Genomic DNA, 16,238 nt, shown 5'->3' with positions numbered 1-16,238 from the left:
GGTGAACGGTGGACTGAAACGTTGGTTGCAATTCGTAACCTCACCACTAGATGCCGCTAAAATTTACACACTGCACATTTAAGTTGACTTTTCTCAACTATATTTTGTTGAGTTGTGACAACTCATCTCTGTTGACATGACTTGTAAATTTGAGCTGATTTAACAAAAAAATTTAAGGCAGCTAATTTTTTTTTACAGTGTATGTAAATAAATATATATCCCCAAATGTTCCTTTGTTTAGGTAAAACTTGCATTATTTTCCAAACAACATGAGGGTGAATAAATATGTCAGAATTTTATTTTTTTATGGAAGACAATTCGAACACAATCCGAGCAATTAAATTAGGATATTAAGGAAAAAACATGCAATTTTTCATTTTGTAATAGTGGTATTAAGCCTACATTGATGTTATGCTAGCTGCGAAAGTATTACATCATTGCCAGTTCTTCACGGAGGCACGGAAAGCATCAACTTCCTAGTGTTTCCCCTGTAGCACCGCAACGGGGGCTAAACTCCTGGGGAGCTTCGATCTGATTTGAATAGAGAGTAATGTGGTTTCCCCTGCCGTAGCTGAAACTGTTGTGTGATTTCATGAAAAGCCCATTCAGCACCCTGCATGTATGTGAGGCTTGTGCAAGTAACAGCTGCCAGAACCTTTTTTTCGAACTGCCACCGCTTGCAAAACAAAAAAGCAGACTGGCGTCATACGTGAGTTCGTGAAGAAGTAGAGAGGGAGAGAAACTACAAAGTAAATCTAAAATCTATTCATGAGGTGTCAGATTTCAACAGCATGTTGACACATGCATACGTCTCCTAGGAAACGGATGCCCCGAGCGCAGTTATCAGCGCAGTTCTGTGGCATGCAATTATCCAATTATCCCCCTCCCCTGAATCAGCACTTCAAATCACATGACAGATTTTTTTTGCTAAATCCTACAACACCTTCGCATTTGCATGTAGCTCTTGTCCTTCCAGTTCTGGCTCCCGTCTCCCTCTCGGCTACATTTTCACTTTCTTTCTTTCTTTTGATTTTTTTTCTTATTTTATTGCTCGCATACACAGTACGACTCTTGACATAGAATGTTTAGAAATAAAAATAACAGAAAATAAAACATTGAATAAAACTAAAATTAAATGCTGGGTGGTGCTATAGTTGGGTAAAATATGGATAAACCCAGCTGTTGGGTTATGTTAACTTAAAAAATGTCCATATTCGACTGAAGCACGGCTTAAAACAACTCAGCGTTTTGGGTTGAGACAATCTAGCATTATTTAAAGTGTAAGATTACAAATATTAGTAAAAGAGAACTATAATGCTACTGTAAAGGTTAGTGGTAGCAGCACAAAAGGTCATGGGTTTGAACCCAGGGAACACATACTGATAAAAAATGTATAACTTGTAATGCACTGTAAGCCGATTTTAATAAAAGCATCCGCTAAATGTGTAAATGTAAACAAAAATCCAAAGAGTCACAATTAGATTGTTTGTTTGTAACATCTTTTAATTCTTCCTGTTTATGTTGTGCATGTTGCCTTCACACGGTTTAGCCTGAATGATCATAACTGTAAAATTAATAGTCCTGTCTCTCTGTGGCGAGTGCGTCTTTTTTAATTGTTAGCTTTCTCTTGCTATCCAAATCACACCCCTCCCTTTTTTTCTCGCTTTCTCTCTCTCTCTCTTCATCACTCGTCCCCTCCCTCTCTCTCGCTCTCTGCTTATTTCCAGGAGCAGCTTGAGTCCTGCTTTTGGCTCTGCAGGCCTGCTTTGAGAGCCTCTGACTCACAGCAGTGTGCTTCTGGAGCGGCTCTCCTCTCTGGCGGTGAGGCCGGCTGGAGGAGCCGGGGAGAGGGGCCGCTGTCACAGACCTCTCACCCCATTGCACGCTGGGCATCGAGGCTCAACGCACAGTCAGGAACCTTCATCTGTCCAACGCACAAACCAGTACCTGAATGCATGCAGTCAACATAAAATGTCGTTTGCAGGCTATTTTACTTATAAAATGGGATGTTTAAACGGCATGATTTTATTTTTGGGATGGGAATTGATTGGATTGTGAAAAGTGGGTGTTGCGTAGCTGAATGCAATTGCCATGGAGTTAGGAGGGGTGGGATAATGTATAAAAGGATTTGGTGATGTCAGCCAAAAAGGAAAGTCGTTTACATTTTGATTAAATATTATTGGATAAGAGATTAAAAAATATGCACCAATGACTCGCAGGAATGAATAATTAACATGTTGTTATAATAAAGTATACATGGTTAATTTATATTTACATTTGAAGAGTTTGGTTCCAAAACGCAATAAATCCATTTTGACAAATTTGGATAAAAACTTGTTTTCTATACCAAGAAAGTTGAAAAACCACTATTTTCTTTTACAAACTTTCACATAGCATCTTTAGGTTATAAAAACATTAAAAATTCAAATCCATAACTTGATTTTCAAAGATTTATTATAAAAACGAATTATTTTTTCCACAAAATGCAATAAATCCATGACAAGTTTTCTTTTAAAATGCTATAAATCTATTCAATCAATATATAAATGTGCATTCATCTTTGCCATTTTATATTCAATTAGTTGACTAGTTGTACACACTAATTAAAAAATAAACATTAATGGCATCAACCAAAACACTTACTTTCTCATATTAAGAACACTGTCATTGCTGCTGTAATACTTGACGCCGTCGCTTAACATTTTTCAAAACGATCAGCTGTAAAATGTGTTGGTCCTGCTCGATTTTCGTTGACTTTGAGTAAAATAATGAAAAGTTTTTCATAAGATCCCCTGGGGTCAATGTGTTAGCATAAGAGCAACTTGATGGTGTCGGGAGAACAAGCGGTAGTCTCCCGAGTGCTTCTCACGTAAATGATTAGATGTTGATGGCTTACATTTCTTTCCCATCACAGAAAACCATCACAGGTTTATCAATGCCATTAAAGTATTATTTTGTTTTTGTTTGTTTGTTGATCACAAAGTACAAGATGAGGAAAACTAAGATTCTGTGTACTCAACGCGCCGCCATTGTTTGTTTACAATGCGTGGAATGGTGCGCTGTAATTTGTGGAGCGGATTTATTGCGTTCTGTAGAAAAGGAGGAGTGGCGTTTATCACGCTTTGGGAAAAAAGGGAGAAAAGATGACAGAATAACAAGGCGAAGATTGGATAATCTAAAATTAAGAATTTACTTTTAAATACTGACCTGATATAATACTGATTTTGGCAGTAACTCGTTTTTTTCAAAAATAGCGTTTATCTCGTTTTGGAACCAAACTCTTCATTTATTTATTTAGCAGGCGCTTTTATCTAAATCAACTTCATAAATTAGTGCATTTAACAAATAAGGCAAAATAACTGAGGACTCTACCTCTTCGAAAATAATGCTGGAATAACTGAATAAGAAATGTGCTAATTAAAAAATGAAACAGTGATGAGGAAGGAGGAGGGGGTGAATGGCACTTTGCTAAAGAGAGAAAGAGAGAGACATATGATGAGGTAGAGAGAAGATGCCAGACAGACTGACACACGCACACACACACACAGAGAGAGAGAGGAAAAAAGAGAGAGAGAGAGAGAGAGAGAGAGAGAGAGAGAGCAGCTGAAATGTTGGACGTGTGCTGTCAGTTGTGCTGTACTGCGTTGTCTTTTGTAAACATATACGTTTGTGCGCTGCTTTCTCTTCTTTCCTACTGCTACACTCCAGTACCTTCTGCAAAAGCTCCGTCATATCAGCTAACAATGCCAAAGCGCTCACAGAGGAGGGGGGGGGGGCTTGAGGCCCAACGACGGGTAAATATGCAAAAGGTGGAATAAAGAATACCTTACGTAAGACTGATGAGGACAACATACTTTCTATTAAGCTTGTTATTACACATCTTTATGTTTGGGTTGTATAATGAACAATGTTGCTTTTCAGGTAACTAAATAACAGGCAGACGAATTATGTAACTACTGTATGGTAATATAAAAGACCTCAAATCCTGATATTAATCAAAAGGTCTGAATTTTGGAAGACCATGTGTTTAAGAAAACAAAAAAGTGTTGTTTTAAACATTCATCAAGACAAGGAAAAATCATAGATCATTTATGTAAATGTAAACCTATATTATTATTGATGAGATAATAAATGTAACATTATACTATAATGTTTAAAAATAATAAATATATCTATTGTACTATATTTTTGTGTCTTTGTTTATCTATCTATCTATAAAGATTTTTAGAGTTTTAGTTTTACTAAAAAATTCACATACTCTAATTTACATACAGAGAAAAGAAATGTCAAGTAAGTTTACTTTGAAAAAAATTATATATAATAAACAACAGCAAAAAAATAGCACCATCTGACTCGGTAGCTGAAGGGTTAAGGGTAAAGTGAACTGAATTGTAAGAAGTTGGTTTCCAGGGGAACTATTCTTACTGTTCCAGCTGAGTTGGGCCAAACCACTTGCGCTTCAAAAAGGGGGAGAGCAATCACATAAAACACGAATATCTTTTAAAGGAGTTTTGATGGCAACAGAACACAAACCAAGAAAATATTTAAAATCAACTCTGTTGGTAGTGTACAAGTTTAAGTCTCCTCTTTAATACCTTATGTAGTTTTACAGAGGTTAGGTATGCGCCTCTCCCCCGCGGCCGCTCTGTGCTGGCGGCCCTGCCAAGTCAGTTTGAAAAGATCAGACAAAGGCAGCAGGAAGCCCCTCGGCTTGGCAATGAGCGCGAGCGGAGCACAAACGGAAAACGAAACCTCACTATTTTATCTGATAGCGGTTTGAAGACGCGATCGAATCGGACTGAATTGATTTTCTCCCGAGGTTTGTCACAGATTTAAACATCTTTTGAAAATGTACGACCGCCTGGATCCCCGGGTCGAGCGAAGACTATTACCCAAGAGCCAAACGGGCAGCAGCGCTGCCTGACCGCCAGCGTTTCCCCCGGATCAAGCGTCTTTTCTGGGGTCTTTTTCCCCGTTTGAACACACACTGCGCCACCGAACGGATCACGTGGGACGGAGTTGATCGATTTACACAGTTAAATGTAAGGAGAAAGCGAGTTGGTGGGGTTTAAAAGCCTTTTTCTCCTGAGGGGACTGTGTTCCGCGTTGGTGACCGTTGGTGGGGGTTTGCCGCCGTTTGTTTTCTAAAAGTGCACACGCGGAAGATGGAGACGCACATCTCGTGCCTCTTTCCGGAGATATTAGCCATGATTTTCAGCTACTTGGACGTGAGGGACAAAGGCAGGGTGGCCCAGGTGTGCACGGCGTGGAGGGACGCGTCCTACCACAAGTCCGTATGGAGGGGGGTGGAAGCCAAGCTGCATCTGAGACGGGCGAACCCGTCCCTGTTTCCCAGCCTGCAGGCGCGGGGCATCAGGCGGGTGCAGATCCTCAGCCTGCGGCGCAGCCTCAGCTACGTGATCCAGGGGATGCCCAACATCGAGAGCTTGAATCTGAGCGGCTGCTATAACTTAACGGATAACGGCCTGGGTCACGCGTTCGTACAGGAGATCCCGTCTCTGCGAGTGCTCAATCTGAGCCTTTGCAAACAGATAACGGATTCCAGTTTGGGCAGAATAGCCCAGTATCTAAAAAACTTGGAAGTGCTGGAACTGGGCGGCTGCAGCAACATCACAAACACTGGTTTGTTACTCATCGCGTGGGGTTTGCACAGACTCAAAAGTCTTAACCTGAGGAGCTGCCGGCATGTGTCAGATGTGGGCATCGGTCATTTAGCCGGCATGACCCGGAGTGCGGCGGAGGGCTGCCTCAATCTGGAATACCTGACCCTCCAGGACTGTCAAAAGTTGACGGATTTGTCCCTCAAGCACATCTCTAAGGGCCTGTCCAAGCTCAAAGTGCTCAACCTGAGTTTCTGCGGTGGGATCTCGGACGCCGGCATGATCCACCTCTCGCACATGACGAGTCTATGGAGCCTTAATTTGCGTTCGTGCGACAATATCAGCGACACCGGCATCATGCACCTCGCCATGGGCACGCTGAGGCTTTCCGGGCTCGACGTGTCTTTTTGCGATAAAATAGGGGATCAGAGTTTGGCTTACATTGCCCAGGGCCTATACCAGCTCAAGTCTCTGTCTCTGTGCTCGTGCCACATCAGCGACGATGGCATCAACAGGATGGTGCGCCAGATGCACGAGCTGAGGACGCTGAACATTGGCCAATGCGTGCGGATTACAGACAAAGGACTCGAGCTCATCGCCGATCACTTGACTCAGCTGACCGGAATCGATCTGTATGGATGTACGAAAATCACTAAGAGGGGACTGGAGAGGATCACGCAGCTCCCCTGCCTTAAAGTTTTAAACCTGGGCCTTTGGCAGATGACTGAAAGCGAGAAAGTGAGGTGAAACTCGGCGAGATTCTGGAGGGAGAGGGAATTTTGGGAAGGGAGGGGGGTTGTGGAGGAGGAGACGGGGAGTTTTATTTTTTAAACAAAAAATTCAACATTTACACGTTCATAGTCGAGTTCAATAGAGCGAGGCTAAGAAAAACAACGTCTTATGCATTGGCAACAATGTTGATACATGTGTCAGTTATTGTTGCTATTATTATTATTAACAGCCCAGTCAGTCAGTGTAAGAACACTAAAAAGTTATGTTTACGCAACAAATCGCAATATTAAACCTCCTCCTCGTTAAATATCCGATATTTTGGCTACCTCGTTAGATGTATTATCTCTTGTTATTCTTAAGAAGAATGAATAATTGTGCCTAGAAGAAAACAGCCCCCTCCCCCCATTATCTCGTCTTTGGCTTGGGAAAAGCAAAAAGACTGAAAGAATGGATGGATTCAAACTACCTTTGTTAATTTCCCTTCAAATAGCCAACAAAAGGAGTTTTAAGTAAATATTGGCTCGGCTCAAAACGAGTTTATGCAAAGACAGATGAAGATACCGGGTTTGTACACTACCCTTTTTTATATTTCGAATCTCTTAGTTTTGATTTTAGCTCAATTTTACAGGCCCGAAAGCCTTTAATTCCTGCTTTGAAGGAGAAAAGAGGTTCTGCTGATGTATTTATGCTTATGCAAGCAGATATTGTTTAATTCATGGCTGTTATTCAGAGCGTTGTACTTCAAATTGAAGTGAATTTTGGCCCAGAAAAAAACCCTCCTGTTTGCAATTCACTGACACCTTGTTTGCCTTTTCAAGGCTATAACAACAATCTTAAACAGTTTTAAATTAATTAATATTCAACGTTACATATAAAGTACATGTTTGAAACGAGAAGCAATCGATTGTTTTTCTCGGGTAACACGCAAAATGTGTGTCAGGCCTATATGTGTAACATGATGTATCGACCTGCAACATGTATTGAGTCCTGCTGAGAAGCTACTGTGTTTTAATGTACTGTAAATGTATTTGTAAAAAAGAATCCCGAATTAAGATGTTTTATATTCTTACAGTAAAAAAAAAACATTAAAGTTGATATTTATATAAATAAACAAAGGAGCCATGTGGAATTTCGTTGAAAGGTTTTTGTGGGGAAAGATGCTCATGCATCACGCATTGTTTTTTGGTCAATGCTAGACTAATGTTTAGACAGTATTTACGTCATTTTAAAATTTGACACTATCAGCATGACACCAGGTGGCAAAATATGTGGGTTTGTTTGTTGGAATGCAAGGTAATAGTGGATTTGAGTAATCGGCATTTTAGGATATGTGAAAATGATATGTGTGTTAAGGGCTATGTGTTACATTATAATGCGCAACAAAATGGATGCTTTCCTTCAATCGTGTCTATTAGGGACTGCATTTATGCTTTTTCATTAATGCATACTAATTTTATTAATTTGGTGACTGTAATAGTGCATTTCATATACTCTACATTATTCAAAGTCCCCTCAAAATTTTAAATCCTCCTCTCAACAGTTCTCATTGTTTCCCTTTAAGTTAAGAAGCCAGGTTTGGTATTTTTTTCCTCTCTTTGCTCAGTCACGCATACCAGATCTGAGAGACAGGGTTTGTCCCACGGGAGTCTTCCTCCCCCAAGAAACAAAAATTCGGCAGCCCACCCCCCTTTGCTCAAACAGACACTTTTAAACATTCCACACCATCATTCAAAGCATTTAAGCTTCAGTCTTTGCTCCCCTCCACCGTCCGAAGGGGTGGAGGATTTAAACGGGGGTGCCGGGCTCCCGATGAGACAGGGAAAGAGAATTCAAGCCCATCTGAAGGTTACCGCCATCTCAACTTTGCTGAGTTCATAGTTTTTTTTTTCTTTGCCTGCAGCTAAATCTGAGATGTTTTTTTATGCTGTGATAACATGTCAGATATACAGAGACCATTGTCTCCTAGCTTGTTGTTTTATAATGAAAAGCTTTAATTTGACTAATTTGAATATGAATTTCCTATGCCAAGCAGAGATAGATTTACACTTATGTATTTGACAGATGGTTTTATCACAAGCGACTTACAGCATTACGGTTCGAATCCATGACTTTATGACTTTGCTCTACCACTGAGCAAAACATGCTATTAAAAATAACAAATAGCAGCTTTTTATAGCAGGGAACAGGGCATTTTAAAGCAGTTGCTACATTAGCGGCAACCTGTTATGGCCTTTCCAGCACCTGTGGTTGAAGGTGTCTCTGGGCTACTGTCAGACGCTTTGAAGTTTTAGACTGTTCCAGAAAGGTGGCGGGGGGTGGAGGTTATTTTGCTCTTGTCTAAAGTTCCAGGCATTTTTGAAGGCACACGTGATTTGTCCACAGAGCCTCAATGAAACAATCCAATTATCTGATTAAAGTTGCTCAAGATCTAAAATAATTGTCCGATTTAGCTGCAGCAGAAGGTTGAGATTTTTAGAAAAGGTGGCTGAAAGCTCTGCCTGTTACAGAGCCCTGGAAAAAAATAGAGAGGAATTTGTGAGTCACTTTGACTTTGCTCTGTGTGGTTCGAGAACCCTGTCTGACTTCTGGAGACTGGCACCGTCTAGCAAACATGGCACAGGAGAGATGCTGTAGTTTGTCGAGGTGCAATTTTTTCTCTCTGTGTGTGTGGCATTGCCGTGTTTATCTGTTCAAAACAGAGAAAGTGCTGAGGAAAATTTAACCTGGTCAATTCTGCCGAGGACAGATACGTCAGAAAGGTTTAAATCTCTCTGTTGTTTGCACTAGAAAACATATTCATCTGATCAGGAGACCTGATTATTGTGTTAAGCTCATTTAAACTGAACAGTCATGTGCTGGAGGTTTAATAGGGTTGCCAAGTCCAGACCCAAATTCACAGATCTTTAAAACACAAAAACACGTTCAGGTCATTCGGGAATTGAAAGTTGTATTTTTTTAAGACAAAAAGGCTGTTTTAGTGCATCAAAGATCTACTTTTGATTTTTGCATTGTGAAATCTTCATATAGATCATGGATAGATGTTTGTATTGCATGAAAATGAGAATCTCCATTGAGAATCATAGGACTTACAAACATCTGAAGCAAAATATCCCTACCCATTACGGTAATGAGAATAGGAAAGGAGGATCTTAGGTCTTTGAAAGCCTGTCTCATTGTCAAAATATAGTTTTACATTTTTTTCCTTTGATTTTGAGGGGAAATGTAACCCGGACATGGTTTTCATAAAATTTGCGTCTCATAGGTTTATAGTAGGTTTGAGAAAAAGATTGGAATTAACTTTGTGGAAATTGTGGTGTATGCTAACTGTCTCTCATGGTTGTCACGTTGAAGTATACCTCTCATTAGAGCTAGTCTTTTCACACTGCGGCCTGGATGACGGCCATATGGCATTTTTTACAAGCAGTTGGTACCACACACAACTGTTTTACAGCACATACTGTACGTCAATTGCTATTTTCTGAAGTAATCGGAAAAAAAGGTGGGTTCGCAAAGGCGGGTAGATTATCTATACGCGCACGCCTCATCCAGATTTGCCCTGGTTTGGTTTGCTTTGCCAGATTTCCCCTGGTGAGGTTGTGACAGAGTTTGACTGGAGTCATGTGACCCTGTTGGAAGTGAAGTACAGAGGGTCCGGAGCCAGGAGACCCAATCTGTCACCCTCGCCCCACCCTTCACACATATTCAGTGAAAGAAACAAATTTACAACGGCAGAGTTGAGCCTTCGACAGGGACACAAATACACAGAGTACATATTTTAGGCAAAATGTAGGAAAATGATGGAACACGGCAGAGCTATTCAGATCGACTTAGATTATGTGTCATGTGTCTCACTAACTCGCTCTTTTAGCGTCTTTATGTCATTTCTTCATTGCTCCCCTGTAAAATGGGATTTCGGCTCGCGTTGCACCAGTTTTCCCCTTTGTTCAGATTGTATAAGGTGACAAGTCCACATGTACATATCCACTTTCATATGGTGTGAAATGCAGCACTCTGGAGGCAGGAGGTCTGTGCTTGAAAGAAACTCGAGTGCGAGACTGAAAACCACACCACACAACAAAAAACAATTTAGGGAAATAAAAGACAACCAGCATGGAAGCTTTGTTGCTGTTAAACCAGCCCGTTTTCACGTTAATACTGAACCTCAAAGCACGCACGGCTATAAAATGTTCATTATTAAACAGGGAGTTTCATCAGTTCAGCCATTGTAAATACGCAATAGATTTACTATTATGGAAAGTTTACATAGCTACTGTGCTTGCATGCCTGTTGCCAGGGGGGTATAAGGGGGCAGTGCCCCCCAGATGATACATCGTGCCCTTTTATTGATATGGTCAAACTTATTATTAAAGACAAAAAAATATGCGCTCTCTCTCGGTCATTGAACGGTCTCTTCAGCAGTATTTAACCACAGGAAAGGATCTACCGATCTCTACAATGGTAACTTGAAAGAAATCTTTAAAATGTGAATAAGATAATATAATGCATTATTACATTAAACTTGATCATATAAAACTTAATAATATGAACACGCAAAAATCTACATGAGATTGGGTCATTGCAGACAGGACAGCCTTGTACTGGTCTATTTCAAATGAGTTTTAGTTGTTCAGTCTCTTTCTCAATTTATAAAGTGTGACCCTCCATGAAAAAAACAACATTCACAGCGATGCCATACACTCTAAAAACAAACGGTGCTATATAGCACCAAAAGTGGTTCTTTGCTCGTAATCATAGAAGAACCGTTTTTAGTGCCATATAGCACCGGTGAAGCACCTGTGTAGAACCATAAAGTGCGATGTAGAACCAAATGTGGGGCTATAGTGGGGCTATATGGCACCTATATGGTTCTACACAGGTGCTTCACCGGTGCTATATGGCACTAAAAACGGTTCTTCTATGGTTACGATTCAAATCAACAGTTTTGGTGCTATATAGCACCGTTTGTTTTTTTAGAGTGTAGAAGAGCCATTTTTAGTTTTTTCTTTCTTATTTTTTTAATGGTCTGTCAAACTTTTTTCCACTAAAAATAACCTTTTGTGCAACAGATTGGTTAAAGATTCTTTTTGGAGTCGTAGAGCCCAGACTTATTTTTTAAGCTAAAAGTATAGTCCTATTTATACCAATCCGAGAGGGTCTGCGTACAGTGTGAGAAATTGCATCATCAGAATAGTACGTGAGATTTTTGTAACTGCACACCCTTCGTACTCGTAAGTCACGTATGCGTCCAACGCCTGTGTACAGGTACGAGTCAAACAAACGATGCTGCACTCTAAAAATGGCTGGGTTATTTTTGACCCATAATGGGTAAATATTGGACAGGACACATGCTGGTTTAAAAAATACCCAATGTTGGGTTGTTGTTATGCAACCCTGGATTACAACAACCCAACAGTTGGGTTAAAACAACCCAGCATTGGGTCAATTTGAACCCAGCGGTGTGTTCTGTCCAATTTTTACCCATTATGGATAAGTGTGTGTGCTTTCGACTGCCTTTAGGTTTGTGTACATGTAAAATACAAACTGTACTCTATGCTAAGGATTTATATTTATAGTGGGTCAAATTTTTACTGGCCCTGCCAAATTTATTAAAGGCCCCACAAAAAAGCACTAAAATAACACAGGCCTGATTATGCCCTTTATTGTTTTTGACCCATGAAGCCTTAATAAATAAGATTATAACATCAAAAACTACCTACCGCATACATTTCAAATATTGTTAAAGACAAGTAAACAGTCAGTAATAAAATAAGAACTAATAATCAAATTTTGAGTAATAGCACAAATAAATGGATAAAAACAGAACATACAAATAAAATTAATTTCAGATTGATCTAACTGTACTGCACTTTTCAGGTATAGAAAGCAATCACATGTAAACTAATACTACATAGCCTTCACGTATGTGTGTATATATAAATATAAATATATATAATATTATTCCTTAACAAGTGAATATGTCAAGAAAAACAGTGAGTGACTTTTTCTTTGTCCGTTATTGTTTGATTTATCTACACTTACACTAGTGCAAATTCTTTTAAGGTGGTGCCTCTTTAAGACCTATGCACGCGGATCCAATATAGCCTACATTTCTTAAATGTTAGCATTATTTATCCATAACTGTCTGTTTTATAAGGATAATCGCGGCACTGTGAGATAATGTTGTGTAAATATGTCCGCTCAAGTGCAAGAAAACTCTTTCATTTTGCGCTCAAACTGATCCTGGTGTTGCGCGTATACGCGCGCTGTCTTGAGATGCGTCTTTCCGGGCATGCGCGTCGGGTGTGCCAACACGTGAATCTTCTCAAACAGCGGCGTAAGTAGTGCATTGATATCTGTTTCGCGTCTTCTTTGATTAAATATTTAAATTGCCATTGCCTAAACACATGCAAATGATAAACTTTGACGGTGCAACCTCGTTCACACTGGTCCGGGGCCATCAGGCTGCCCTTATTGTCGAGCCCTGCCACTGTATCACATGGCATTTTGCACGTATTTTACAAGGTGTCTAATTCGTATTAATTTGTATGACCACATTCGTACATTTTTGCACGACTTGCTTTCGTCCCTGTGACATTGGGGTTAGGGGTGTTTTTTAAATAATAATTGTATGTTTGTACAATTTACTTTGTACGAATTCATACCACTTAGCCAACTCGTAAAATCCATATGAATTCTTGTGAGACATTCCTTAATAACAATACAGAAAATAATTTACAATACACTTTTAAAAATAAAGGTTCAGAAATGGTTCTTTGTAGCTGATAAAAGGTTCTTTAGACTAAAAATGTTAAGAAACATTGTTATTTTAAGATCCTTTGACTGAATAGTTCTTCTATGGCATAACCGTGAATAGCCTTTCGTAGCAAGCTTATTTTTAAGAGTGTAGCAGGTAAAATGTGCTTTTGGGAAAAAGGAATAGAAGGGATGCACTCGAAAATACAGTATAAGACACAAAAAATGTTTGGCTTTGTATTGTAAAAGGAAAGAGCTGATGGATGAGTATTCGAGTGTGTGTTTAAAGTCCGGGCTACAGGCCGAATGCACAGTAGGTGATTTGTTGTTACTCAGAGTGTGGGTGGTACAGAGGGTGTGAATTTTTGTGTTGTGTATGTGGTGCTCAAAACCACTCAAAGAAGGAAGAAGGAAAGAGACTGCGCTAAAAGGAAGAAACAAAATGAGAGATGGATGACAGAGGAATCTACACCTCTGTAGCTAAAACCACTCCACACAAACAGCAACCTCTTGCCTGTCATCGCCAAACCTCACACAGCCAGTTCAGCCGCTCTCAACGGGGGATTTATTTCTAATAGTTGCCATTTCTAATCGCTCAAGAGGTCCGATCTATAGTGTTTCAGTAGGGCAGACACTCTTACGTGCGCTACATATACAAAAAGCACTGTAGTTTTATAAATCCGGCGGAATTCCTCCCAGTTGTTGAAGCTGGATCAAAGTTATTGCTTGAAATGAAATAAAGATGTAACCTGAGTAAAGTAGAAAAAAAAACTACTTGGTGGCAATAGCAAAAAATCTGGATTAAATATATCAAAGTCGATCCAATATGGCATCATAGCCATAACAAGGAAATTGACTTTACCGCCGTTCCATAGATTGATGACATGCATCCAGGGAATGACAGAAACAAATGGCTTGGTGGAATATAAGAGAACAAGATCTTTATTTGAATGATAAAAATATTAAAGCAACATTTCACTCAAATTTTTTTTATCCTGTCGTAATTTACTTGCACTCTTGTAGGTAAACTCCATATATATATATATGAAGAATTTCGTTGCAAAACGAGATAACCACCGTTTATTTAATTGTTCAGAAATCACGTTTTTTGGTTGTGCATTCCAATTAATTTCAATGCAACTGCAGTTGGTTTGTTTTGATTCAAAACCTTCATAACTTAAAAAATACAGCTAAGTAGCACCATAAAACAAAATAATAACATGATAACATAATAATAAACATATTTTGACAAAAATGTTAAAAAATGGATTTATCTCATTTTGCAACGAAACTCTTCATATATATACACACTGAAAAAATCTCCGGTTGCACATTGAATTAAGTTTCTTAAAATGATTTTTCTTAAAAAAATTTGTTGGATCTACGTAATTTAATTATGTACACCAGTTCAACATAATTGAATCAAGTTTTCTTAAAATGAAATTTATTTTAATTAATGTTAATTTAATTTTAAGAAACCCTAATTTAATCATGTGTAAACTCCATACCTACTAGCAAACTGCATGTGTAATTGCACATTGGTGCGAATGACGGTGCAGAAGTATAAATGAAAACTGACGCATAGCCTACAGCGTACAGGCTACGGCATAGGTCCTATACAGAAGTAGGCATATAAATCGCCCTTTAGTCTAGCCAATTAGTTATTGTATAGCCAATACTGTCTTAAAGGGATAGTTCACCCAAAAAATTTTAATTCTGTCATCTTTCTCATCCTCATGTTTTTCTAAACCTGTATTTCTTTTTTCTGATGAACACAAAAGAAGATATTTTGATAAATGATGGTAAACACAGAGCTGATCGTAACCATTGACTTCCATAGTAGGAAAAACAAATATGATGGAATTCAATGGGTATCATCATTTATCAAAATAGCTTTTGTGTTCATCAGGAAAAAAAAGAAATTCACACAGATTTATATCAACATGAGGGTGAGTAACTAATGACAGATTTGTTTTTTATTTTTATCCCTTTAAATAGGCCATGCATAACATTTAAAGGGGACATATCATGAAAATCTGACTTTTTCTATGTTTAAATGCTATAATTGGGTCCCCAGTGCTTCTATCAACCTGGAAAATGTGATAAAGATCAACCTAGGAACTTAGTTTTGGTAAACTATTCTCTGCAAGCATGTGAAAAAATAGCTCATTGACATTTGCCTCCCCCTGTGATGTCAGAAAGGGATCCAACCACGGCACTGCCATTTTGTACAGAGATCAGCTCATTTGCATGTTAAAGGACACACCCAAAAACGCCACATTTTTGCTCACACCTACAAAGTGTCAATTATAATAAATGTTATAATAAATTATCTATATGGTATTTTAAGCTAGCACTTCACATATGTACTCTGGGGACACCAAAGATTTATTTGACATCTTAAAAAAGCCTTGTGAAATGTCCCCTTTAATCTTTATAACATGAAATTTGGCCCAAATGTCAAAAAAAAAGAGCACCCACATAGCTACAATAAACTTTCTAACCTGTAAGTTAATGAAACGTAATGCACTCAGATTTAATGACGAATAAAAAAATACATTCACTGGTACAAAACATCTCAATTTAAGCCTGATTTTGGTCAAATGTTAACAATATTGTCATCTATATATGACTGTCTTTGCAATAGCTATCCTGGCATTAGCACTGTTATTATTAAATATATCAGACCAAGTATTGTATGTGAAATAATTGAAAAGCACAAAACAGCTACATGTTCAAAGTGTAATATGCTGTGTTGCAACAGAATTGCTTGCTTTCTCATTCTCTCTCTCTCTCTCTCTCTCTCTCTGGCCTGAGTATTGCATTGCTGTCTGAGACGAGGAAAAGGCAGTGTTATACAACAGGAAGCGAAGCATGTCTCCAGAGCTTTAAGGACAAATAGACCGGTTTGATCAAGTTTAGTGCCGGGCTCTCTGGAGCCCACCTCTCAATACCGGCTCTAGTACACAAACACGGGAGAGCGCAGGGAACGAAAAAAAAAAAACACTTATAGCTTCATCGTGCTTGATTCAACCCTGTGTTCGATTCTTTCTCTTTTAAATGCCAGAGAAAATGGCTGATGCCTGAAAGTCTCAGAGAATATGCTGTCTAAGTTCATGTTCAGAATCCTAT

General features: G+C 39.0%; 2 protein-coding genes across 2 annotated transcripts in view; one reads left to right on the top strand and one right to left on the bottom strand.

The window, feature by feature from the left end:
- The window catches only part of wnt5b (wingless-type MMTV integration site family, member 5b), an 87,428-nt gene that overhangs the window by 26,493 nt on the left and 44,697 nt on the right, over positions 1 to 16,238 (bottom strand). The window lies entirely within an intron of this gene.
- On the top strand, positions 4,530 to 7,482 carry fbxl14b (F-box and leucine-rich repeat protein 14b). The gene has a single exon (XM_055190248.2). It carries the CDS (start codon positions 5,166 to 5,168, stop codon positions 6,366 to 6,368), a length of 1,203 nt encoding a protein of 400 aa, XP_055046223.1. The 5' UTR covers positions 4,530 to 5,165; the 3' UTR covers positions 6,369 to 7,482.

Source organism: Misgurnus anguillicaudatus, chromosome 1, assembly GCF_027580225.2.
Source record: "Misgurnus anguillicaudatus chromosome 1, ASM2758022v2, whole genome shotgun sequence".
Taxonomy (NCBI): Eukaryota; Metazoa; Chordata; class Actinopteri; order Cypriniformes; family Cobitidae; genus Misgurnus; species Misgurnus anguillicaudatus.
This window is presented reverse-complemented; position numbering and strand designations above follow the sequence as displayed.

What these genes read in the sequence shown, in the direction of transcription:
- fbxl14b (XM_055190248.2), top strand. Translation starts at nt 5,166, where the DNA reads ATGGAGACGCACATCTCGTGCCTCTTTCCGGAGATATTAGCCATGATT.